General features: G+C 36.1%; 1 protein-coding gene across 1 annotated transcript; it reads right to left on the bottom strand.

The window, feature by feature from the left end:
* Window positions 1-4,823: 4,823 nt before the first annotated feature.
* Window positions 4,824-5,954, bottom strand: CT83 (cancer/testis antigen 83). Its single transcript, XM_003931052.2, has 2 exons — window positions 5,880-5,954; window positions 4,824-5,120 (listed from the first exon to the last, which is right to left on the bottom strand). The coding sequence occupies exons 1-2, from the start codon at window positions 5,952-5,954 to the stop codon at window positions 4,824-4,826; spliced, it is 372 nt and encodes a 123-aa protein (XP_003931101.1).
* Window positions 5,955-22,587: the final 16,633 nt, after the last annotated feature.

Here is a 22,587-nt window from a genome sequence, read left to right as displayed (position 1 = left end):
TTGAATGTTGCACTGAAAACTAAGACTTGTTTTGTTTTGTATGTGTTTTTTTAAAAGTGACAGTAGCTAATTCTTTCTTTTACTTACTTAGACAGGATATAACCCCCTCTCTGAAGAAGAGTGTTTATCTTCCTCTGAAAAGCAACGTTTTTTAGTTCATTATCAAGTAGAAATCTGGCGCCACACTTTCCTGAGCCACCCCATCACCCTCAAATTCAAGGATAAAATTTCTTCCTTGTATTATATACCAAATATATAGTACTGGCAATTTAAATCTCCAGCCGCTTGTACTAAATGAATGACTCCCCTCTGGTCGAGCTGATAGACTACCATGGAGGTCATAACAGAATGGAGGTCCCGGTTTTAAGTTTTCATCATTCTCTCAACCTATCGCACCTAATAATGTCCTGAATATCAAGCCTTCCACTTGTCTCTCCCAATCTCTTTTGCCAACTTACGGACTGTCTTTATCAAGAAATGAACTTATGTGCAAATCTCTAAAACCTTTTATATGAACTAACTGCCAATATGTTAGAGCTGTTCAAATTAAGTATTTAAAAACAGACCTCATAATAAATAATGAGAGACCTGCTACAGAAGGAAGTTTTGCTCTAGTAAGAGTCTGGTAAATACTGAAATAGACCATTTCAAGGGTGTATTAAGAGACATTAGAGAGCAACTATTTATCAGGTTAGAGTCATATGTAGCAGGTTTGTTACCAAAAATGCAAAAACTGATTTAAGGAAGAATCTAAGTCAAAAGGGAAAGAATTTTCAATAGACATTTTATACAGTTACTCAGTTTAAAGTGGATAAACTTAAGTAGGCTTTAGCAGGCTATATTTTCCTACCACATAATAGACCATTATGCCATGTAATAGCAACAATGTAATTGTCACCACGAGAGATTTTGTAGGTTAAGCCCATAGATTTCTTCCCCCACTCTCTCATTGTATGGTTTTGTTCCAGGTTGTAAGCACTGAGGTGGTGTTATATCAAGAATAAAGATAGATACTACTTGTTCTTTCCTATCATATTTTTTATATATTTTCTGTGTTTCTCTATACTAGACTATAAGCTCCTTGTGGAAGAAATCTGGTCTTACTTGTTGCTGTATCCTCAAGCCTTACTACAGTGCTTAGCATATGACAGCTATGGCATCTATATCTGTGCTGATTTGTCCCTGAAGATGTCACAAAGCAAATGACCTGTTTGCTTTATATCCATAGTCACTACTTTTGAAACCTTATCTGGTTATAATATACATCCTACTAGTGTTTTTATGCTGGAATAAGCCTGGTAAATATCTGGAACCCACTCTAGACCCTGAGTCATCTTTCTTCCATGGAGGTCTAGGGGGATAAAGTTTATTATGATATCTCAGTATGAAAATGAGAAAGTAGGTTCAGGAGTCTTAGATTTAAATAAATTAGCAAGTCCTTACAACAATGGATCCAAATCAATGGTTTCATCCTGGAACTTTTTTTCCTTTGTTCTTGAAACATATCCCAAGTACACACTGATTTAGATCCTTACCTCACACTCATCCTAAGGCCAGCATGGAAATGTCTGAGAAGTCAGTGAAGGTACAGAGTAGTCATGCTGTTACTCTAATGGATTTACATATTTTGTTTTGAATTCATTTATATACTCAGTTATTTTGGTTTAGTAGTTAATATACTCCTATTAACAACTAGCTACATTTGATTATATTTTTTCTTGGTAAACTGTTTATTATTAAGAATTCAGATGAGTACTTTTACCTTTCTATGGTTCTTATTGTTTGTTAGTAAAGAAAAAAATTTAAAGTACAGTTCAATATTTACTTGTTTAAAGATCATAGCACTTAAATTCTAACACAAGAAGTTTTCTTTTCTTTTCTTTTCTTTCTTTTTTTTTTTTTTTTTTTTTTTGGCATTTTGGTGCCTTGTAAGTTGCTGCAGAGCAGCTTCTAACTGGGGTCCATATCTGGAACAACATTGTAGGGAGAGATATAAAGGCATGACAGATCCCCAAAAAGAGTCTGACAGTGAAATACCTACTGTTAGTGGCAGCAGAAAACCAGAATGAGATCTCATCGAAAAAAAAATATGATATTTTTAAGAATGGGAGAAACTTTTTTATTTGTATGTTAACTGAGTAGGGAAATGTACATACTATATCCATGATAGTATGATTCTTTTCACATGTAAGCAGGAATGCAATATAAAAATGTGAATTTCAGGCCGGGCGCGGTGGCTCAAGCCTGTAATCCCAGCACTTTGGGAGGCCGAGGCGGGTGGATCACGAGGTCGAGAGATCGAGACCATCCTGGTCAACATGGTGAAACCCCGTCTCTACTAAAAATACAAAAAAATTAGCTGGGCATGGTGGTGCCTGCCTGTAATCCCAGCTACTCAGGAGGCTGAGGCAGGAGAATTGCCTGAACCCAGGAGACGGAGGTTGCGGTGAGCTGAGATCGCGCCATTGCACTCCAACCTGGGTAACAAGAGTGAAACTCCGTCTCAAAAAAAAAAAAAAATGTGAATTTCATAGTGCTCAGTCATGTGCTTAGTATATTTCTTTTTGGATTATCTATCTGTAAAACAGACACATACAAATAACTGTCTCTATATCATAATTATATTTTTATAAATATTATCATGTCTAATACATTGAAGGCTTTTTTGAGCTAATTACTTAGAAAAGTTACATTTTCCATTACGCAAGTTTTCAAAATATTATTTACTTGTATTTTCTTAATCTACAATCTTTCTTTTCCACAAATCTGTGGGGAATATAAATCATTACACTTAAAAGTAAGTGTTAAAACTTAAGGACTCACTTAATTAGAAATGTGATAAATATATGGACAAATTTATTATGAATACTGTAAGAGGATTGTAGCTTAGTATTTTTATCCAAATATGTTTTAAAATGTCATGCATTTGTTACAGTTCATGTTTTCTGTGTGAACTTAGCAGCTAACGTTCTTTATGAAGAGTGACATAAGAGAAAAATAAGGATCCTGTGGCCAGTAAGAAATTTAGAAAATGAAATTTTTAGTACTTCTCCCATATACAATCTTTCTTCTGTGGGTTATTTGGAACAAAACTATGACCCATTTAATTTTTATTGTGTTTCACACAATTATGTGTTGTTCATTACACTCTCTGAAATCCATGTTTTATTTCAAACAGCATATGGACTGAAATATTAATGAGAAAATGGCTTTAATCAAATCTAGCATTTCATGATTGTGATACCTGACTGAAAAAGTGATTTTGTCTTAGATGAATAAGTTATTACTTACAGGTGATAACTTGCTTACATTACTATTAGAAGATAAACTTGTCAAACTTGTCAAGAATGAGAAAAGTTAAATTAGAAAGTCCCATGTCCTGGTTTCCTTACAAAAGATAATTAAATATATTACTAAGAGCTTTATGTATTTTTTATATATTGTATACTGATGACTGCTGGTTTAAGCATCACAACCGATGATGATAAACACTGACTACATTTATAGAGAACTTTCATCAATTCTTAAGTTTCTTAAAAAAGCGTTCAGGGAACTTATAAAACTGAAATTACATGGAATATTTTCTGTGTGTGCTTCTAAATTTTTCCTATGCATTTTTCTGTGCATTTTTCTAGGGATAGAGTCTATGGTTTTTTTCAGAGTATAAAAGAAACCTGTGACCTAAAGAAGTTTAAATACCATATGCACTACTGCTGACATTTTGTGCTTGGAAAGTGAGTGACGATACAAGGAATAATTTTTCTTACATATTTTAAATTGTTTTCTCTTTCTTGTAATCCAAGATGAAATGAGTAATAAATTAAGGGGTTTCTTTAATTTATACTGGTAATTTATCTAGGGGGAGGGGACATGAAAGTAGGTTAATTGGTAGGCCTCTAATTGAATTACTTCAGCAAGTTATGTACATATATATATAAGATGAAATTGCTCATTCTGAAGGTTTCCTCTGAAGGCAGGTCAAATGCTGCTTAGTAAACTTTAAGAGATTGTTCATTCGTTAGTTATACCAGTTTTTATAAAATAATATTTTAAATAGATGGCTAACTAGAGGTTAGAAATACTTTTCCTTAACTTTAATCCACATTATCTTTCATGCATTCCACAACCACATTTTGGTACTATTTAAGGTGTGCAATTTTCCATTGGTGACTTTCGCAATTCAGGGAAGATCTGGGCATTTTAAATGAAAGAATATCTAATTGGGAAAAGTGTTAAGGAAAGAGATCCCTTTCAAAAGCTGACCACAAAGAATACTTAAAAGTTTTTGTCACTATCTTCACAAATGTGTAAAGCACAGATATTAACAGAGTGCTTGGCATATTGTAGGGTGCTCAATGATAGTTTTTATTATACCCAGATTCAACAATGGCAAGAAACACCATTCTACATAATGGAAAACATTTCCATCAAATCCCACTGACTGTAATGCAAACTTGGAGGCAATTTATGATATTGTATTGTAAACCATTAATGACAACTGTTTTTCACAGTTGAGTGAAGGTGAAATCACTATATCTCAACTAGAGTCTGTTTACTGTAGCATATTTATTGTTAAGAAATTTTGAACTGTTTTTGTTTCTCTATTGTGCTTTTATTCCTTCCCCAATAAATATATTTTCGCCATATGTAATCAATTACTTAAAGTATAAGTAAGAAACTTGGTAAGTATCTGGATTTTTTGTATCTGACATGGCATTCCCCTCTCTCTTAAAAAATAAGTCATTTAGTAACAACAGACAATCAAATGAGTCTACTCAGTGTCTTTAATGCTTTCCACCACATGCATTACATCTTGTATGCTTTTAGGTGGATTTCCGGTGAGCTGATGCACCTCTTACACCCCTGGAAACTAGGATATGTTCCAGTTCAGCCAGTTTGTATTCTACCATACTGAGGTTTACCAATATTCGTTTCTGCATGGCTATGGAGTGTGGGAAAGTATTTAAAATATGCCGAGGGAAGTTGTTGACTGAAAGATGGTTGACTGTGTTGCTGTTAATTAACCTAGTAGAAGAGGGTCTTACTATTGCAAGAGCAGTTGAATTTGATGACATTTCGCCAGTTGACATTTCAGCAGTTGCTATTTTGTCAGTGTTTCTCTGTAAAGGAAGGGAATTATACATATGTAGTTTATCGAATTAAACAATTTCCAAAGTACCGAACAACTTGGCTAATTTTGGTTACCAAAAGAAACTGATTTCCCCTAAGAGGTGGAAATTAAAAATGTATTGAATTACTACATTAATTCAAAAATATATTCTTCCAAAACCAGACTGAGAAAAAATATATATGAAGGTAGTCTTTAGTGTTAATGTTCCATATCTTTCTTTACATTTCCTGAGCAATCCAGTAGGTAAATATATAAACCCTGTCTTTGACTCTTACCTAAAAGCACTTCACTTGTGACTTTAACATCAAGAAATCCACATTCACACTTGAATTATTTGTGAATGCCCAGAAAGTGCGCATAAAATAAAGATGGTGAAATTAGCAAACAGACACGTGGGGGAGGAGAAGCAAGAGAAGAGAGAAGGTACAGATTCTTAAAGTGGGAGATGGTGGTTGGGAATGGGCACTTAGAGCCGAACATTACTCTCCAATGAGTGAAAAGCTGAGCACATAACTTAGGGACTTGGGGATTTTTCGAAGAGACCAGAATTGTCAAATCACTGGTCAGAATACAGGAATTGTGGGAGTAAGCGGTAAAAGTCTGGGGCTCCTTCCAGCGGAATAGAGGAAACAGGTACTCTCCCTTTACCTCTCATTTTACTATATTTTACTGTCTTACATACACAGCCCCCAGTCCATATATTCATCTACCTTCATCTAATTCAAATCTCTCTTATATTCACCATTACCTGAAAGCGGTATTTCCCGAAGAAGAACATCAAGGCACACAGAATGCCGCTCGCTAGAAGTAAAAGGATGTACATGGCTCCTCTTTGGCTTCTTCTATATTCTCCTCAGCTGGTAGTTGGGAAGCAGTGGGCCACTAAGCTGCCCGAATTTGGTAAACTTTGGGCCAGGATGCTAGGCGTGGTGGACTGCCTGGTGCAACTGGGATGGCCTGTGTTGTCCTGCTTTATATACTGAAGAGGGTGCGAGACGTCACAGTTGGGCACGCACGTGGTGGTGCTGCGTCACAATAAGATGACGTAACAACCGCCTCTGCAGGAAACCAGGCAGCACTTAGCAACTGCCCACCTGGTCAGTGTCAGGTCCTTACAGAGGAGAGAGAAAGACAGTGAGGAAGTTTGGGATTTCTGGGAAGCTAAAACGTGGTAGAAGTACAGGCTCCATATATATTGGTTAAATAGAGTATATAAAAAACTGGCCAGGCGTGGTGACTCACGTCTGTAATCCAAGCACATTGTGAGGCCAAGGCGGGTGGATCACGAGGTCAGGAGTTCGAGATCAACCTGGCCAATATGGTGAAACTCTGTCTCTACTAAAAAAATACGAAAAATTAGCCTTGCGTGATGGCGAACACCTCTAGTCCCAGCTACTCGGGAGGCTGATGTATGAAAATCGCTTGAACCCAGGAGGCAGAGGTTGCAGTGAGCCGAGATTGCGTCACTGCACTCCAGCTTGGCGACAGAGCGAGACTCAAAAAAACAAACAAACAAAAAACCCTCTTGCTGCTCCTAAATTATGTCTTTGCTGCAAACACTCCTTTATTCACTTCCAAAACAAGACAGAAATGCACTGTAAAAAGTAATTACCCACAAATTATCTTTGCCAGAAACTACTTACTCCACACTCACATTGCTATTTTAGAATTTACTCCAACCCTAGTCACGTTGGCATAATTATGTACATTTGCGTCATTTTACAGTTTAAGAAATAATTTTGGAGACATTTTCACACATAAACCTCACAACAAATTTATACTAAAGGTATTATTTTTTAAATTTCACATTTATACCATGACATTTTTTTATTATTTATCATCTTTCATTTTAACTTCTGGGATATACGTACAGGATGTGCAGGTTTGTTACACAGGTAATCATGTTCCATGGTGGTTTCCTGCACAGATCAACCCATCACCCAAGTATTAACCCCAGCACCCATTAGCAGCTCTTCCTTATGCTCTCCCCTCACTCATTCCTGCCCACCCCTCACAGGTCATAGTGTGTTTTGTTACCCCCTACCATGTGTCCATGCGTTCTCATCATTCAGCTCACACTTAACAAGTGAGAACATATGGTGTCTGGTTCTCCAGAGTCAAGGTATTTTTACTACTGTGTCTATTTTTGTAAGTGTGGAAACAAATCCAAGTGCTAAATTCATTTAAAACTATTAGCAAAACCAGGACTTGAATCTGTGGAGGTTCGGCCCTGAGATAAACTCCACCATGCCATCCTTATCCACATGATCTTCACCTCCACTCTGATTTGTGAGCATCAGGTATTTAATATTCTCCAGCGAAGGAATTGAACAGTGTAGTTGAATTTGTATTAATGGGCGGTAGCATGTACAGGAATCATTGCACTAAACAAGTTAGAAATTTTCAAGAAATTTAGTTAAATGTAGACTATAGATACAGGAATCGGGCAGAGAAATGCTGGAAAGGGAAGGGTGTGGTCCCTGGCTAGGGCTCCACCCCTCAGGCCTGTGCCCATGGATGTAGGTTCTCACAGGCATTTCTGTTTTCTTGTCAAATGGTTCGTTTCCCAAGACAACCCTGGCCTTCCATGTCCCCATGCTGTGCCTAAAACAAAAAACAACAACAACAAAAAAAAACAAAACTGGACACCCTAGCAGGCACAGACACACGTGGCTGGATGTCTAGAGGAGCACATCAGCAGAACCCACAAGACACTGCATGTTGAGAGGATGTTGATGGGTGAGAGCAAACTGACAGGCACTGATAGGAAAACTGGCAGACCATTGACTGGTGGAACAATGTAGAATTTGTTCGGGGTGTTTGGAAGGGAGCCCAGATACTGAGTGGCCCAACTTTAGGGGAAAACCACCTATCTACTCCATCTCCCTTTGACTCCCCCATCTGCTGAGAACTACTTCCACTCAATAAAACCTTTCACTCGTTCTCCAAGCCCATGTGTGATCCAGTTTCTCTGGTACACAAAGGCAAGAACTCTGGACAAAGGAAATTCTGTCCTTGCAATAAGGCAGAGGGTCTAATTGAGCTGTTTAACGCAAGCCACCTATAGATACCAAAACTAAAAGAGCATATGGTAACATGCGCTCTCTGGGGCTTCAGGAGCTGTAAACATTCACCCCTAGATGCTGCCATGAGGTTGAGACCCCCAACCTGCCCATCTGCTTGCTCTGCCTAGGGGTTTTGTGCAACAAGGCACCAGAGAAGTGAGCCACACCCCTATCACACACACCCTGTGAGGGGGACAAGGGAACTTTTCTCCATTCACTATGACACTGACCTAAGACCCAGAACTTAAGAAAAATAGCCACTGTAATCTCAAGGTGATCATCCAACTGCAACCCAGTAACTCTGCTAGATAAACAACCCTCATCTTCATATATATGGGGAGGGGAGTAATTATATTTTTATTTTTCTTATATCACACCATTTCCTGGTTATGAGTACAAAGCTTAACGTTTTATTGATTCAAATAATATTTATTAAACACATACTAGACACTGTTGTATTTTAAGAATTTGATTATGAGCAAAAATAAAGTCTTTCTCCACCTGGAATGTGCATGCTAGTGTAAGAGACAGATATTAATCAAATACAGAAATGCATGTGAAAGTGCTGAGATAAATAGTACCAAGGAGTATGTAGTGGTGTAGGAGCTCATAATAGGATATGGGATCTAAAGGAGAGTGAAGTACCTGGCTTTATGGCTTACTCAATGAGATGGATAGAAAATGACCAAGTATGGAGTTGCTGATCATTAATTTAGTCTTGGACACATCAAATTTGAGGTGAATTTGAGACAGGAAATAAATGGAGATAAGTGAAGACATAAATTTGTGAGTCATCTGCATATAAATGATAATTGAAACTCTAGATATAAAAGAAATTTCTTCATGTCAGTGTACGGAGTACAGATGAAGAGAAGTTTGAATAGAGCTTTGAAAGATGTTAATAATTTAATGGCTGGGTAATGATATTTCTATTAGTTTGTGAGTTTTCTGATATCTAAATTTCCTGTTTCTTTGAATAAAAGTCAGTGAAGCCCATTAACCTTATCTCTAACAATAGGATTTTGAATTTTGATCCTACTGGTATTTAAGTGAAAACTACAGAGATCTTGGAAAATATTCTCATCAAACACATTAGAGTACTGTTGCTAATCATTGATTTCTTAATTTTATTTTTAATTGTAATACACATATAACATAGAATTTAACATTTTAATCAGTTTTTAGTGTACAGTTTTGTGGCAATAGCTACATTCACATGGTTGTGCAACCAACACAACAATCCATTGCCAGAACTTTTTCATATTCTCAAACTGAAACTCTGTATTTATGAAACATTAACTTCCCATTTTCCTCTTTCCCTAGTTCTTAACAACCACCATTCTATTTTCTGTCTCTATTAATTTGACTACATTAGATACCTCATACAAGTGGAATTATGCAATATTTGTCCTGTTCTGAATGGCTTATTTCAACGAGCATAATATATATACTCAAGGTTCATCCATGTTGTAGCATATGTCAGAATTTTCTTTCTTTCATGAAGGGAGGGCTGAATAACATTTCACTGTATGTGTATACCATGTTTGGCTTAGCCATTCTTCTGTTGATAAACTCTTGTGTTGTTTTCATGTTTTGGTATTATAATTAATTCTGCTTTGAACATGAATGACAAATATGTCTTCAAGACCCTGCTTTTTTTTTATTTGGGTATATACCCAGATGTGAAATTGCTGGATAATACAGTAATTTTATTTTTAATTTTTTCAGGAACTTCATAGTGTTTTCCACAGCAGGTACACCATTTTATATTTTCACTAACAGTGCGCAATGTTTCTAGTGTCTCCATATCCTCCTCAACACATGTTATTTTATTTTTTCTTTCTTTTGTGTATATAGCAGCATCCTAATGGTTATTAAGGGGTTTCATTGTGACTTGGATTGACATTTATGATTAGTGATGTTGAGTGTCTTATCATGTACTTATGTCTTTGGAGAAACCTCTACTCAAGTTGTTTGCCTGGTTTTTAATTTGCTTGTTTCCTGTTGTTGAGTTGTAAACGTTCTTTACATATTCTGGATACCAATGTCTTATTAGAGATATGACTTGGAAATATTTTCTTTGTTCCTGTGTGTTTCTTTTTCACTCTTTTAATTGTGTTCCTTAATGCACAAAAGTTTTTAATTTAAATGAAGTCCACTTTACCTATTTTTTTCTTTGTTACCTGTAATTTTGTTGTCATATCCAGGAAATCACTGCCAGATCTAACATGAAGGTTTTCTCAAATGTTTTCTCGAAGACTATTATAGCCTTACCCCTTAAGTTTTGTTTCTTGATTGCTTTTGAGTTAATTTTTGTATATAGTGTAAAGGTTCCAACTTTATTAACATCTGTAGATCCAGTTTTCCCAGCACCATTTATGGAAAAGACTAATTATTCCTCATTGAATAGTCTGGGCACTCTTGTTAAAAATTAACTGACCATATATTCAAGGGTTTATTTCTGTGCTCTCTGTTCTGTTCAGTTACCACATGTGTGTCTTTATGTCAGTAGAAAATTGTTTTGACTACCATAGCTTTGTGGTAAGTTTTTAAATCAACAGATATGAGTTCTCTAACTTTATTCTTACTTCTCAAAACAGTTTTGGCCATTTGATATCTCTTGTGTTTCCAAATAAATTTTAGGATGGATTTTGATATTTCTGCAAAAAACATATTGGGATGTTTCCACAGGGTTCACATTGACTCTGTAGATCCCTTTAGGTAACATTGACATTTTGAGATTATTAAGTATTTCACTCCAATATTATAGCCTATATTTTTATTTATTTGTATCTTCACTAAATTATTTCAGCAGCATTTTGTCATTTTTAGTGTACAAATGTTTTGCCTCCTTCATTAAGTGAATTTCTGTGATTCTTTTTTGAGACTATGGAAAATAGACCTGTTTTCTGATTTTTTTTTCAGATTTTATTGTTAGTGAACAGAAACGTAAATGAGTTTTGAGTGTTTGGATTTTACATTTTACAACTTTGCTAAATCTTTTTATTAGTTCTCACTGTGACAGTGTGATATGTGTGTGTGTGTGTGTGTGTGTGTGTGTGTGTGTGTGTGTTTAATGTTTTGGGCTCACTAAATATAAGACTATGTTTTTTGCAAACAAAGATAATTTACTTCTTCCTTTTCTATTTGGAGACCTTTTGTTTTTTTCTTTTTTAATTGCTCTGGCTAGGACTTTTAGTACCATGTTTAGTAGAAGTGGCAAAAGAGGGCATCCTTGCCCTGTTCCATGACTTAGAAGAAAGGCCGTCAGCCTTTTACCATTGAGGAATTTCAATTTCTAGTTTTTGAGTGATTTCATCTTGAAGGCTGTTGAATTTTGTCAAATACTTTTCTGCATCAATTGAGATAATCATGTGCTTATTTCCTTTTTACTCTATTTATGTGATGTATTATGTTGATTGCTTTTTATACATTGCATTATCCTTGCTTTCCAGGAAGAAATCCTACTTGGTTAGGATGTATAATTCCGTCTACATGTGTCTTTACACGTAAAGTATGCTTCCTGTAGGCAGCAGATAATTGGTTTCTGTTTTGCCATCCATTTAGCCACTCTGTGTCTTTTGATTGGAGTGTTTAGTCCATTTACATTCAATGATATTATTAAGTAAGTACTTACTCTTCCGTTTTTACTATTTGTTTTCTGAATGTTTTATGGTCTTCTCTTCCTTTTTTCCTTATTTCCTGTCTTGATTTTAGTGAACATAATTTTCTCTAGTGGTATACTTTAATTTTTTAGTTTCTTTCTTTCTAGTTTTTTGTGTATCTCTTGTATTTTTTGATTTGAAGTAATCATGATTCTTGCACATACTATCTTATAATCCATTGTGTTAAACTGATGACAACACTGCATAAACAAAAACATAAAATAAAAATTAATAAATGTTTATATTTTAGCTTTGTATCCCCACTTTTTAACATTTTGTTGTTAATCCTTATGTCTTAATTTACTGTGTATGTTTTTAAAAGTTGTTGTAGTTATTAATTTTGATTGTTTTATTGTAGTCTTCCTACTTAAGACAAGAGTAGTTTACACACCACCATTATAGTGTTATATTATTCTGTTTTTCCATGTGCTTACCATTACTAGTAATTTTTGTACCTTCAGATGATTTTTTCTGCCTCATTACCATCATTTTCTTTCAAATTGAATAACTCACTTTAGTATTTCTTGTAGGGTGGGTCTGCTGTTGATGAAATCCTTTAATTTTTCTCTTCCTGGGAAGGTCTTTGTGTTTAATGAGTGAAGGATATTTCTGCTGGCTACAGTATTCTCTAGCAAAAGTGTTTTGTACCTTTTTTTGTTTCCTTCAGCACTTTAATTATGTCATGCCTCTTTTACCTGACCTGTGAGGTCTCTACTGAAAAGACTTCTTCCAGACATATTGGGGCTGCATTGTAAGTTGTTTGTTTCTTTTTACTTGCTGCTTCTAGGATCCTTTCTTTATCCTTGACCTTTGGAAGTTTGGATATTCAATGCCTTGAGATATTTTTCTTTTAATTAAATCTGCTTGGTGTTCTATAACCTTGTTATATTTTAATATTGATATCATTCTGCAGATTTGCAGTTTTCTGTGTTTTTATCTTCTTGAATAAACTCCCTATCCCTATCACTTTCTCCACCTCTTCTTTAAGGCCAATAACTCTTAGCTTTGCTCTTTTGAGGCTATTTTCTAGATCCTTTAGGCATGCTTAATTTTTTTTTCTCTCTTCTGACCTGTATTTTCAAATAGCCTGTCTTCAAGTCTGCTCTTTCTTTTGCTTCAAAATTTCTGTGTTATAAGATTCTTATTCATTCTTCCATATGTCAATTGGCTCATTCATCTCCAAATTCTGCATGATTCTTTTCAATAATTTCAATCCCTTTGTTAAATTTATCTCATAAAATTCTAAACTCCTTCTCTGTGTTATTGTGAATTTCTTTGAGTTTCCTCAAAACAGCTATTTTAGGTTCTTTGTCTACAAGGTCATATATCTCCTTTTTTTTTTTTTTTAAGAATTTGTTTCTGGGGCCTTATTTAGTGCATTTGGTGAGGTCATGTTTTCCTGCATTGTGTTGATGCATGTAGATGTTCATCAGTGTCTGGGCATTGAAGAGTTAGGCATTTATTATAATATTTACTCAGAACTAATTTATGCCTGTCCTTCTCAGGAAGGCTTTCCAAGTATTTGAAGGCACTTTGTCCCCAACCCAATAACACTGTGGTTTCTTTACAGTCATAGAGGTACCACTTTGGTGGGTCTTGGATAAGATTCAGAAGAGTTCTCTGGATTACCAGGAAAAAACTCTTGCTTTAAATTTTTTCCAAACAAATAAAATCTCTTTTTCTGTGCTAAGATACCTGGAAGTAGGGGTGTGGTGATGCAAACGCCTCTGTGGCCACCATTGCTGACCTATACTGAGCCAGACCTGAAGCCAGTGATGCACTGGTTCTTGTCCAAGGCCTTTCCTTTCAGGGATACTAGTTCTCCCAGGACCCTGGCATGTCTAGTGATGCTTTCTGTGAGTCAAGGATTGGGTTCAAAATACTTAACAGTTTTCCTGATGTTCTATTCTACTGTGACTAAGCTGGCTCTCAAACTACAACACAAAGTTTTTCTTTTCCTTTTCTCCTCTTTACACAGAGTTAGAAACCTCTGTCTGTGTCTGCCATCATCACTGTTCCATGGGGGATTGAGCTAGGCACCTGCTCATATTCACTTAAAGCCTAAGGGCTCTTCTGTCTACTTGTGGTGAATGTATCTTAGATACAAGCTCAAACAACGTTGAGCTGTGGGGTGAAGGGACTAACCCCAGTGTGCTCCTGTCTGGCCTAGAGCAGGTCTAGAAATAATTTCCCAGAACCTAGGTTAGGGTCTGGGGACCCCAAGAGCCTGCTTATTGCTCTACCCCACTGTAGCTGAGCTGCATGACCAGTCCCCTTTACTTATTCCTCTGCTTTTGTCTAACAGAAGCAGACTTTCCTCATCGCTACCACAGCTTGAAATATGCTGGGTCACACCTAAAGCCACTAAGTCTGAGACTCACCCAAGGCCCACAGTGTATTATCTAGGAATCACTGCTGGTTATTCATTCATGGCCCAAGTGTTCTTTAATCAGGAGGTATAAATCCTGCCAGGGCTGAGTCCTTCTCTTCAAGGTAGTGGGTTCCCTTTTGAACCAGGGTGTGTCTAGAAATATCATCTGTGAGCTAAGTCCTATAATCGGCTCCTTGTGACTCTGGGTGATGCCCTATCCTACTGTGGTTGAGCTGGTATCTAAGATGCAAGACAAAGTCCTTTTTACTATTTGCTGTCTTCTCTTCTTAAGCAGAAAAAAGAAGCCACTTTCATTGCTGTGAGCTGCATAACTGGGGTTGGGGGAGGGGAACCACAAGCACTTCCTTAGTCTTGACAGCTGGTATCACCCTAGGTCATATGCACCCTAGTCCACAGGCTCTCAGTGCAACTTAGCACTAGAAGGAATTGCTAGGCATTTATTAGAATATTCAATCAGGACTATTGCTAGGCATTTAGTATAGTATTCAATCAGGACTACAATTGCTAGGAATTGCAGTCTTTGTGTCTTAGACTTCCTTTCAAGTTTACCTAGGACCCCAGATCACTTCATTCCATGGTGGTGAGGCTTGTTATTTATTTATTTATTTACTTATTTATTTTATTGCATTTTAGGTTTTGGGGTACATGTGAAGAACATGCAAGATTGTTGCATAGGTACACACGTGGCAGTGTGCTTTGCTGCCTTCCTCCCCATCACCTGTATCTGGCATTTCTCCCCATGCTATCTCTCCCCAACTCCCCACCCACCACTGTCCCTCCTCTATTTCCCCCCAACAGGCCCCAGTGTGTAGTGCTCCCCTCCCTGTGTCCATGTGTTCTCATTGTTCAACATCCGCCTATGAGTGAGAACATGTAGTGTTTGATTTTCTGCTCTTGTGTCAGTTTGCAGAGAATGATGGCTTCCAGCTTCATCCATGTCCCTACAAAGGACACCAACTCTGTCGGGGTCTCGCATGGGAACATTTCCCACAGAACTCATCATTTTTGATGGCTGCATAATATTCCATAGTGTATATGTGCCACATTTTCCCTGTCCAGTCTATCATCGATGGGTATTTGGGTTGGTTCCAGGTCTTTGCTATTGTAAACAGTGCTGCAATGAACATTCGTGTGCACGTGTTCTTACAGTAGAACGATTTATAATCCTTTGGATATATACCCAGTAATGGGATTGCTGGGTCAAATGGAATTTCTATTTCTAGGTCCTTGAAGAATCGCCACACCGTCTTCCACAGTGGTTGAGCTAATTTACACTCCCACCAACAGTGTAAAAGTGTTCCCATTTCTCCACATCCTCTCCAGCATCTGTTGTTTCCAGATTTTTTAATGATCACCATTCTAACTGGCATGAGATGGTATCTCAATGTAGTTTTGATTTGCATTTCTCTGATGTCCAGTGACGACGAGCATTTTTTCATATGTTTGTTGGCCTCATGTATGTCTTCTTTTGTAAAGTATCTGTTCATATCCTTTGCCCACTTTTGAATGGGCTTGTTTATTTTTTTCTTGTAAATCTGTTTTAGTTCTTTGTAAATTCTGGATATCAGCCCTTTGTCAGATGGGTAAACTGCAAAAATTTTTTCCCCTTTTGTTGGTTGCTAATTCACTCTACTGACTGTTTCTTTTGCCTTGCAGAAACTGTGGAGTTTGATTAGGTCCCATTTGTCTATTTTGGCTTTTGTTGCCAATGCTTTTGGTGTTTTGGTCATGAAGTCCTTGCCTATGCCTATGTCCTGAATGGTTTTGCCTAGATTTTCTTCTAGGGTTTTTATGGTGTTAGGTCTTATGTTTAAGTCTTTAATCCATCTGGAGTTAATTTTAGTGTAAGGTGTCAGTTAGGAATCCAGTTTCTGCTTTCTGCACATGGCTAGCCAGTTTTTCCAACACCATTTATTAAACAGGGAATCCTTTCCCCATTGCTCGTTTTTGTCAGGTTTGTCAAAGATCAGATGGTTGTAGATATGTTGTGTTGCCTCCAAGGCCTCTATGCTAAAAACTCTCAATAAACTAGGTATTGACGGAACATATCTCAAAATAATAAAAGCTATTTATGACAAATCAACAGCCAATATCATACTGAATGGGCAAAAACTGGAAGCATTCCCTTTGAAATCTGGCACTAGACAAGGATGCCCTCTCTCACCACTCCTAGTCAATATAGTACTGGAAGTTCAAGCCAGAGCAATCAGGCAAGGAAAAGTAATAAAGGGTACTCAAAAAGGAAAGGAGGAAGTCAAATTGTCTCTATTTGCAGACGACATGATTGTATATCTAGAAGGCCCCATCATCTCAGCCCAAAATCTCCTGAAACTCATAAGCAACTTCAGCAAAGTCTCAGGATACAAAATCAATGTGCAAAAATCACAAGCATTCCTATACACCATTAACAGACTTAAAGAGAGCCAAATCAAGAATGAACTGCCATTCACAATTGCCACAAAGAGAATAAAATACCTAGGAATACAATTAACAAGGAATGTAAAGGACCTCTCCAAGGAGAACTACAAACCACTGCTCAACGAAATAAGAAAGGACACAAACAGATGGAGAAACATTCCATGTTCATGGTTAGGAAGAATCAGTAGCGTGAAAATGGCCATACTGCCCAACGTAATTTACAGATTCAACCTTTATCCCCATCAAGCTACCAATGACCTTCTTCACAGAACTGGAAAAAAAATACCTTAAACTTCATATGGAACCAAAAGAGAGCTCACATAGCCAAGTCAATTCTAAGCAAAAAGGACAAAGTGGGAGGCATCACACTACCAGACTTCAAACTATACTACAAGGCTACAGTAATCAAAACAGCATGGTACTGGTACCAAAACAGAGATATAGACCAATGGAACAGAACAGAGGCTTGTTAACAAACTCAGTACCAACCGGCTGGGATCGGCAATTCCCCTCTGTCTAGAGCTGATCCAAATGCTCCCTCCATGCATGAGTGCTGGCATGACTTTCTTCTCTGCTGTAACAGGGCTGCACCAAATTCCATGTAAATCACCCAGTCACTGTGCTCTTTCCCTGATGTGCACAGATTTTTTCTCTGTGTTACTCAGCTGCTTTTGGGGGATATGGTGGAGGGGTGATATACACAATTTAAGACTGGCTTTCCTGCCCTCCTCATTGTCTCTTTTAGCGATGTGATGTTAAAACCAGATACTGTGTTTGTTGACCTGTTTCTTGTTTTTGTGGTGATACTTTTCTGTGTGCAGATACTTTTTAACATTTGATGTTCCAGTGGGTGGAGGTGGGGATGAACAGTGTAGAGTTTTGTTGTATCATCTTACTTTAACCCCTTTCAGTGAACTTTTTGATCATTTACTTTAGAATTGCAGCTTGATTTTATTTATACTGTTTTGGCAGTGTATCACTTTGTGTAATTTTCTTACTTTTTTTGTGGCTATTAAAATACACATATGTAACCTGCAGTTTACTGAAATAAACAGTTTTGCATTCAGCAGAAGTTTAGAAACCTTACTTCATTTTAGATGTCTTTATCTTCCCCATTTAAAACATTATTGTTGTATATTTCAGACCTTGTATTTTTTTAATTACCCCATATGATTTAGAAAACTCATATGGAGAAGTCACTGTGTTTACTCATATATATGGTCTTGCTGTTTTTCAGTTATCTCAATGTTTTAGTTTTCTTCCTTTGTTATATTATTCATATTTGAAAATCCTTCTTTTGCTGTTCTTTAAAGGCAGGTCTGCTAGTGACAAATTATTCCAGTTTTTCTTTGTCTGAGAATGTCTTTATTTCCCCCACACTTGTGAATGATATATTTGCCAGATAGAAACTTCGATATTTCAGTTGATGGTCCCTTTCTTTTCGCAGTCAAATAATTTTGTGCCATTTCCTACTTCTGTGGTTGCAGAAGTGAAGTCTGCTGTCATTGTAATTGGTATTATTCTACAAGTAATATATCACTTCTGTCTGCTTACAGAATTTTTTCTTTGTCCATTCGGAGTTTTAATTATAATGTGCCTTTGTGTGGATTTCTTTATTCTTATCTTTTTTTTGGAATTTGCTCAGGTCTAGAATGTGTAGGTTAATGGCTTTTGCCATATTTGGAAATTTTTAAATTATTATTTCTTCAAATATATTCTTTAGTTCCATACTCTTATTTTTTTTCTGGGACACTAGTGATATAAATAATAGGTTTCTTTATCATTGTCTCAAAGGTTATTGACACACTTATTTATGTCTGCTTCTCTCTGGTTTTCAGATTAAGTGAATTTCATTGATCTGTGCTCTGGTAACTTATTTAATCCTTTGTCATATCCACTGTAATACTGCATTTACTCCCAGAATTTTTTTTTTGTTATTGTGTTATTCTGTTTAAAAAGTTTCATTTTATTTTTTATCACACACAGGTCTTTACTGAGATTTTTTTAAAGAATGTTAATAATTTTTCATTGAGATGTTGTTATGATGGCTTTTTAAAAACTGTTTTCAGAAATTTATGACATTTAATTTATCTTGGTTCTGGTCTGTTCATCGTCTTTTCTCATTTGTAATGTGATTTTACTGGCTTTTGGTATTATATGTGATTAATTATGTCCTGGATATTTTACATATTATATTATGAGATTCTGAATTTTAGTTTATCCTCTGTTATTGTGGGCAGTTACTTTGTTGAGGTGTAGCAGAAGGACCAGGTTTGTTTGCATATTGAGCTTCCCACTTGGCTCTGCCAATATCACCCTGTCAAAAGTGGACTACTGACTTATAATTCTAGATTGAAAATGATTAAGGTGAAAATTCAGCTACCTATTCAACCACATTTGACATTTCCCTAGCAAAGTGAAACATCAACTTGTGCAATCTTACTGCCTTAGAGTATGAGTGTAATCTTAGCTCTCCAGTGGGCTCTGGTGAAATCAGAGGTGGTATAGGATGGAGTTTCAACTGACCTGCCTGACATCATTTCATTCTGCCTGGTTGATGCCTGGTGGATATAGAGGTGCAGATTTCCATTGGGCCTATCTGACATAGAAAAAAAGGTTAAGATAAATTCGAATCCCTTGTAGCCCCTGATCAAACAGTTTTGTTCACTCATTGATTCCATGTGTGGGTAGAGACCCAGATTGCCTTTGGGCTCTGCTGAGGTGAGAGAGAAGAGGAAGTGGAGCATAGTGGTAACTGCCTCACTTCACATCCCCTTATTGAGTCTCTTTGTTGTCTAGTGGGAGTAAAGTTTTGTTTACTTCTGAATCCCATTTACATTACTCTGGTCTGGGAATTAGAGAACTGCTGTCTTCTGCCAGGTAGGAGGTGTAAGTTTACCTCCCTACTTGGTCCTGCAGACACCACTGATTGGAAAGTTAGAAAGTTGCAATCTACTTATGCTGGAGTCAGGGATAGAATGGAAAATCAACTACTGCCCATTCAGCACTGCAGAAACCACAGGAAAGTAGCATGTGGTAGTTTTGTTGGTGTTTGACTGGAGTTGTGTGAGAATTTCCAGAAATTTTCTGTTATTTGCTTATGTTTTCTTCCTGTTTTTTTTTTTTTTTTTTTTTTTTTTTTTTTTTTTTTTTTTTTTTTTTTTTGCAGGATAAATAGATTTTTCTTGTAGCTTTTTTTCTTTTGTCTATGCCAAACAGTAATTCCAGACTGGGAAATTTTGGAGGACTTTGTCCTTGGTATTTGGGAGGTAATAAGGAAAGCCAAGGAACTGACAACCATATCATTTCTCAAGACCAATGTCTCCAGGCAGCACATCCTTTTCCCACAGAGTCTTCCCATACTTTACTATTGTGCTTTGTCCAGGATGTTTTTTAGTAGTAAAAGAAAAGATATGAGAATAATGGGGGAAGTCCTGTTTTTATAATAAATAGAATCCCCACTATATATTATTTTATTTTAATTTAGAAATTACATTTACTAAATGACTGGTACTGCAATGTATCATGCTTGATGATATAAAGAAATACAAGAACGTTATTTTGTCCAACATCTGCAAAAGTTTTCAATATATTTAGCTACACAGAACATGTGGCATAAAATGGAATACGAGGTTTATGCAATAAGTATAAATATATGGCATAAAGTGTTAGCACTGTCGAAATAGGAAGAGTTCAACATGGACTGAAGAAGACTGTAGGGAAACTGCAAGTTAAGCCGAGAATCACTATATCAAAAGTAATTCCATAGCAAAATGTTACTGATTTTTTTTTAATGGTGGTTCACCATTATCCATTCATTGCATTATTTGATTGCTTTTTGCTTGTTTGTTGACAGGCAAAATGAAGCAGAAGTAGAAGACAAAAGAAGTTTAAGGGAAAAAAAGATGCATCTTCAGTTAATTCTTTTATGTGGAGGACAATGATATTATGTTTCTATTATTATCTCCATGTAGGTGTAGCTGCCAATTCCTTTCATAACCTCCCTATCTCCTTTGCTCCTTTCCTTTCTTCCTCCCTTCTTCCATCCCTTCTTTCCTCATTTAACAGACATTTGTGAAACTCCTTTTATGTTTATGTGCCAGATAATATTGTTAGGTTGAGTGTATAAAATTCTTCTTTTTATACACTTGTAGTTTACAGTCTAGTAAGAAATTAGCCAAATATGCAATTAGCTACAATACCAAACAATATATGTTTTTAGATACCATATGTAAGTGGTACATTAAATGCATGCAGTAGGAATTCTTGAGACAACTGCTAATTTCTATTCTACTTTCTGAAAGATCATATTATACCTAGTATATATTCCACTCTTTTTTCTTTCCTAGCATCCTTCCCAACCTCCTGGCCCCAGCTACCATATCAAACTTAAATTTACATTTCAAATTAAGATTAATAATCAAGCAAAGCCCATACATTTAAACCAACATTTCAGTAGTCAAGTTAAACATTTTTGGAACACGGCAGAAGGAGGACCATGGAATTGTGAAGGCAAAGATGATCAAAGGTATTTACCAGAAAAAGATGGGAGGAATTAAGTGATACATTTTAGCTTTATCCCAAATTAATTTAGAATTTCTCATTTTATAGCATAATCATTCAAATATTTAAAAATTCTTCTATAAAAATTGTTATGAAATGTTTCATGCAGCCCAAGAGTAAAATTTTTCTGTGTTCAAGAAAAAGTGAAAAGAAAAACAACAGATGTTGAATTATAGGAATAAAAGTTTCAGATGGTTTTTTTTTTTTTTTTGGAATTCATGTAATTTTAGGACAGATCCATTTATTTAAATTACATTTTGCAGATGGCTTATCTGAGAAGAGATTATTCTTAGGAGAGGAGAAAAATACAATAAAAAAAGAAAATCTGACTTCTCTTTTGCTGACTCTTCATGTTTTGGGGCAAAATCTTTCTTATGAATACATTTGTTTTCTTTAGCTACCCTTGTACCAAACATGTCAAGGCCTCACTTCCACTCAAAAAGCACACATCCTGCCTCTCTAACAGTCAGTAGAATCAAATTCTTTCTACTTTTGACAATCAAGTTACCTTTTATGCAAGTTTGTGCACTGTTGTTCTCTGTATGAGCTGCTTCTTTCATGACAGTAAAGTTCAACTTAAGAAGAAAAAAATTCTGCATGCCCTTTATGCCAAATAAACCTTATTTTCTTACCTGTTTCTTAAACTAAACTAAACAAACAAACAAACAATAACCAAACATAAGAACTTTGTGAATAAGTTTGCTTTCAAAAGGGAATTAGCTGGAAACAATTATATAAATTGTATAAATTCCAATCATACTTCCTTATGACTGTTCTTTCCTACTCTTAACTTTTCTTGGGTGCTCTGGTATTTTTATTTGTCATTTTTGGCATCTCAGTCTCTCCGGTCCTCTTAATCTCTCTGCCTTTTACCTCCATTTCAAGTCCACCTTCTTATTCTCAGTTGTATCTACTAATATAAATTATATCTGTGGTAATTAAACTTAGGCATGATATGTGCTTTCTCTCAATAACAGATTTTCAGATTCAAAATCTAAAGGTTGTTTTGGTGTTTTACTGCAATTTGAAAGGAATAGGAACCTACTTTCAAAAATTTCTGACCTTAGCAACAAAATTGCATTTTAAACAAGTTATATCTACCTATAGTAATTTGCTTTTAAATATATTTTTAAACTTCAATAGCTCTTGGGGTTACAAATGGTTTTCCATTACATGGATAAATTTTATAGTAGAAAGTCTGCAATTTTAGTGGACCCAAGTATTGTATATTGTACCCAATATGCAGTTGTATTTTATTTCTCACCTTTCCTTTACCATGCCATCTCTGAGTTTTCATAGTCCATTATATTACTCTGTATGCCTTTGTATTCCCATAGTTTAGCTTCCACTTCT

This window comes from Saimiri boliviensis, chromosome X (assembly GCF_048565385.1).
Source record: "Saimiri boliviensis isolate mSaiBol1 chromosome X, mSaiBol1.pri, whole genome shotgun sequence".
Classification (NCBI taxonomy): domain Eukaryota; kingdom Metazoa; phylum Chordata; class Mammalia; order Primates; family Cebidae; genus Saimiri; species Saimiri boliviensis.
This window is presented reverse-complemented; position numbering and strand designations above follow the sequence as displayed.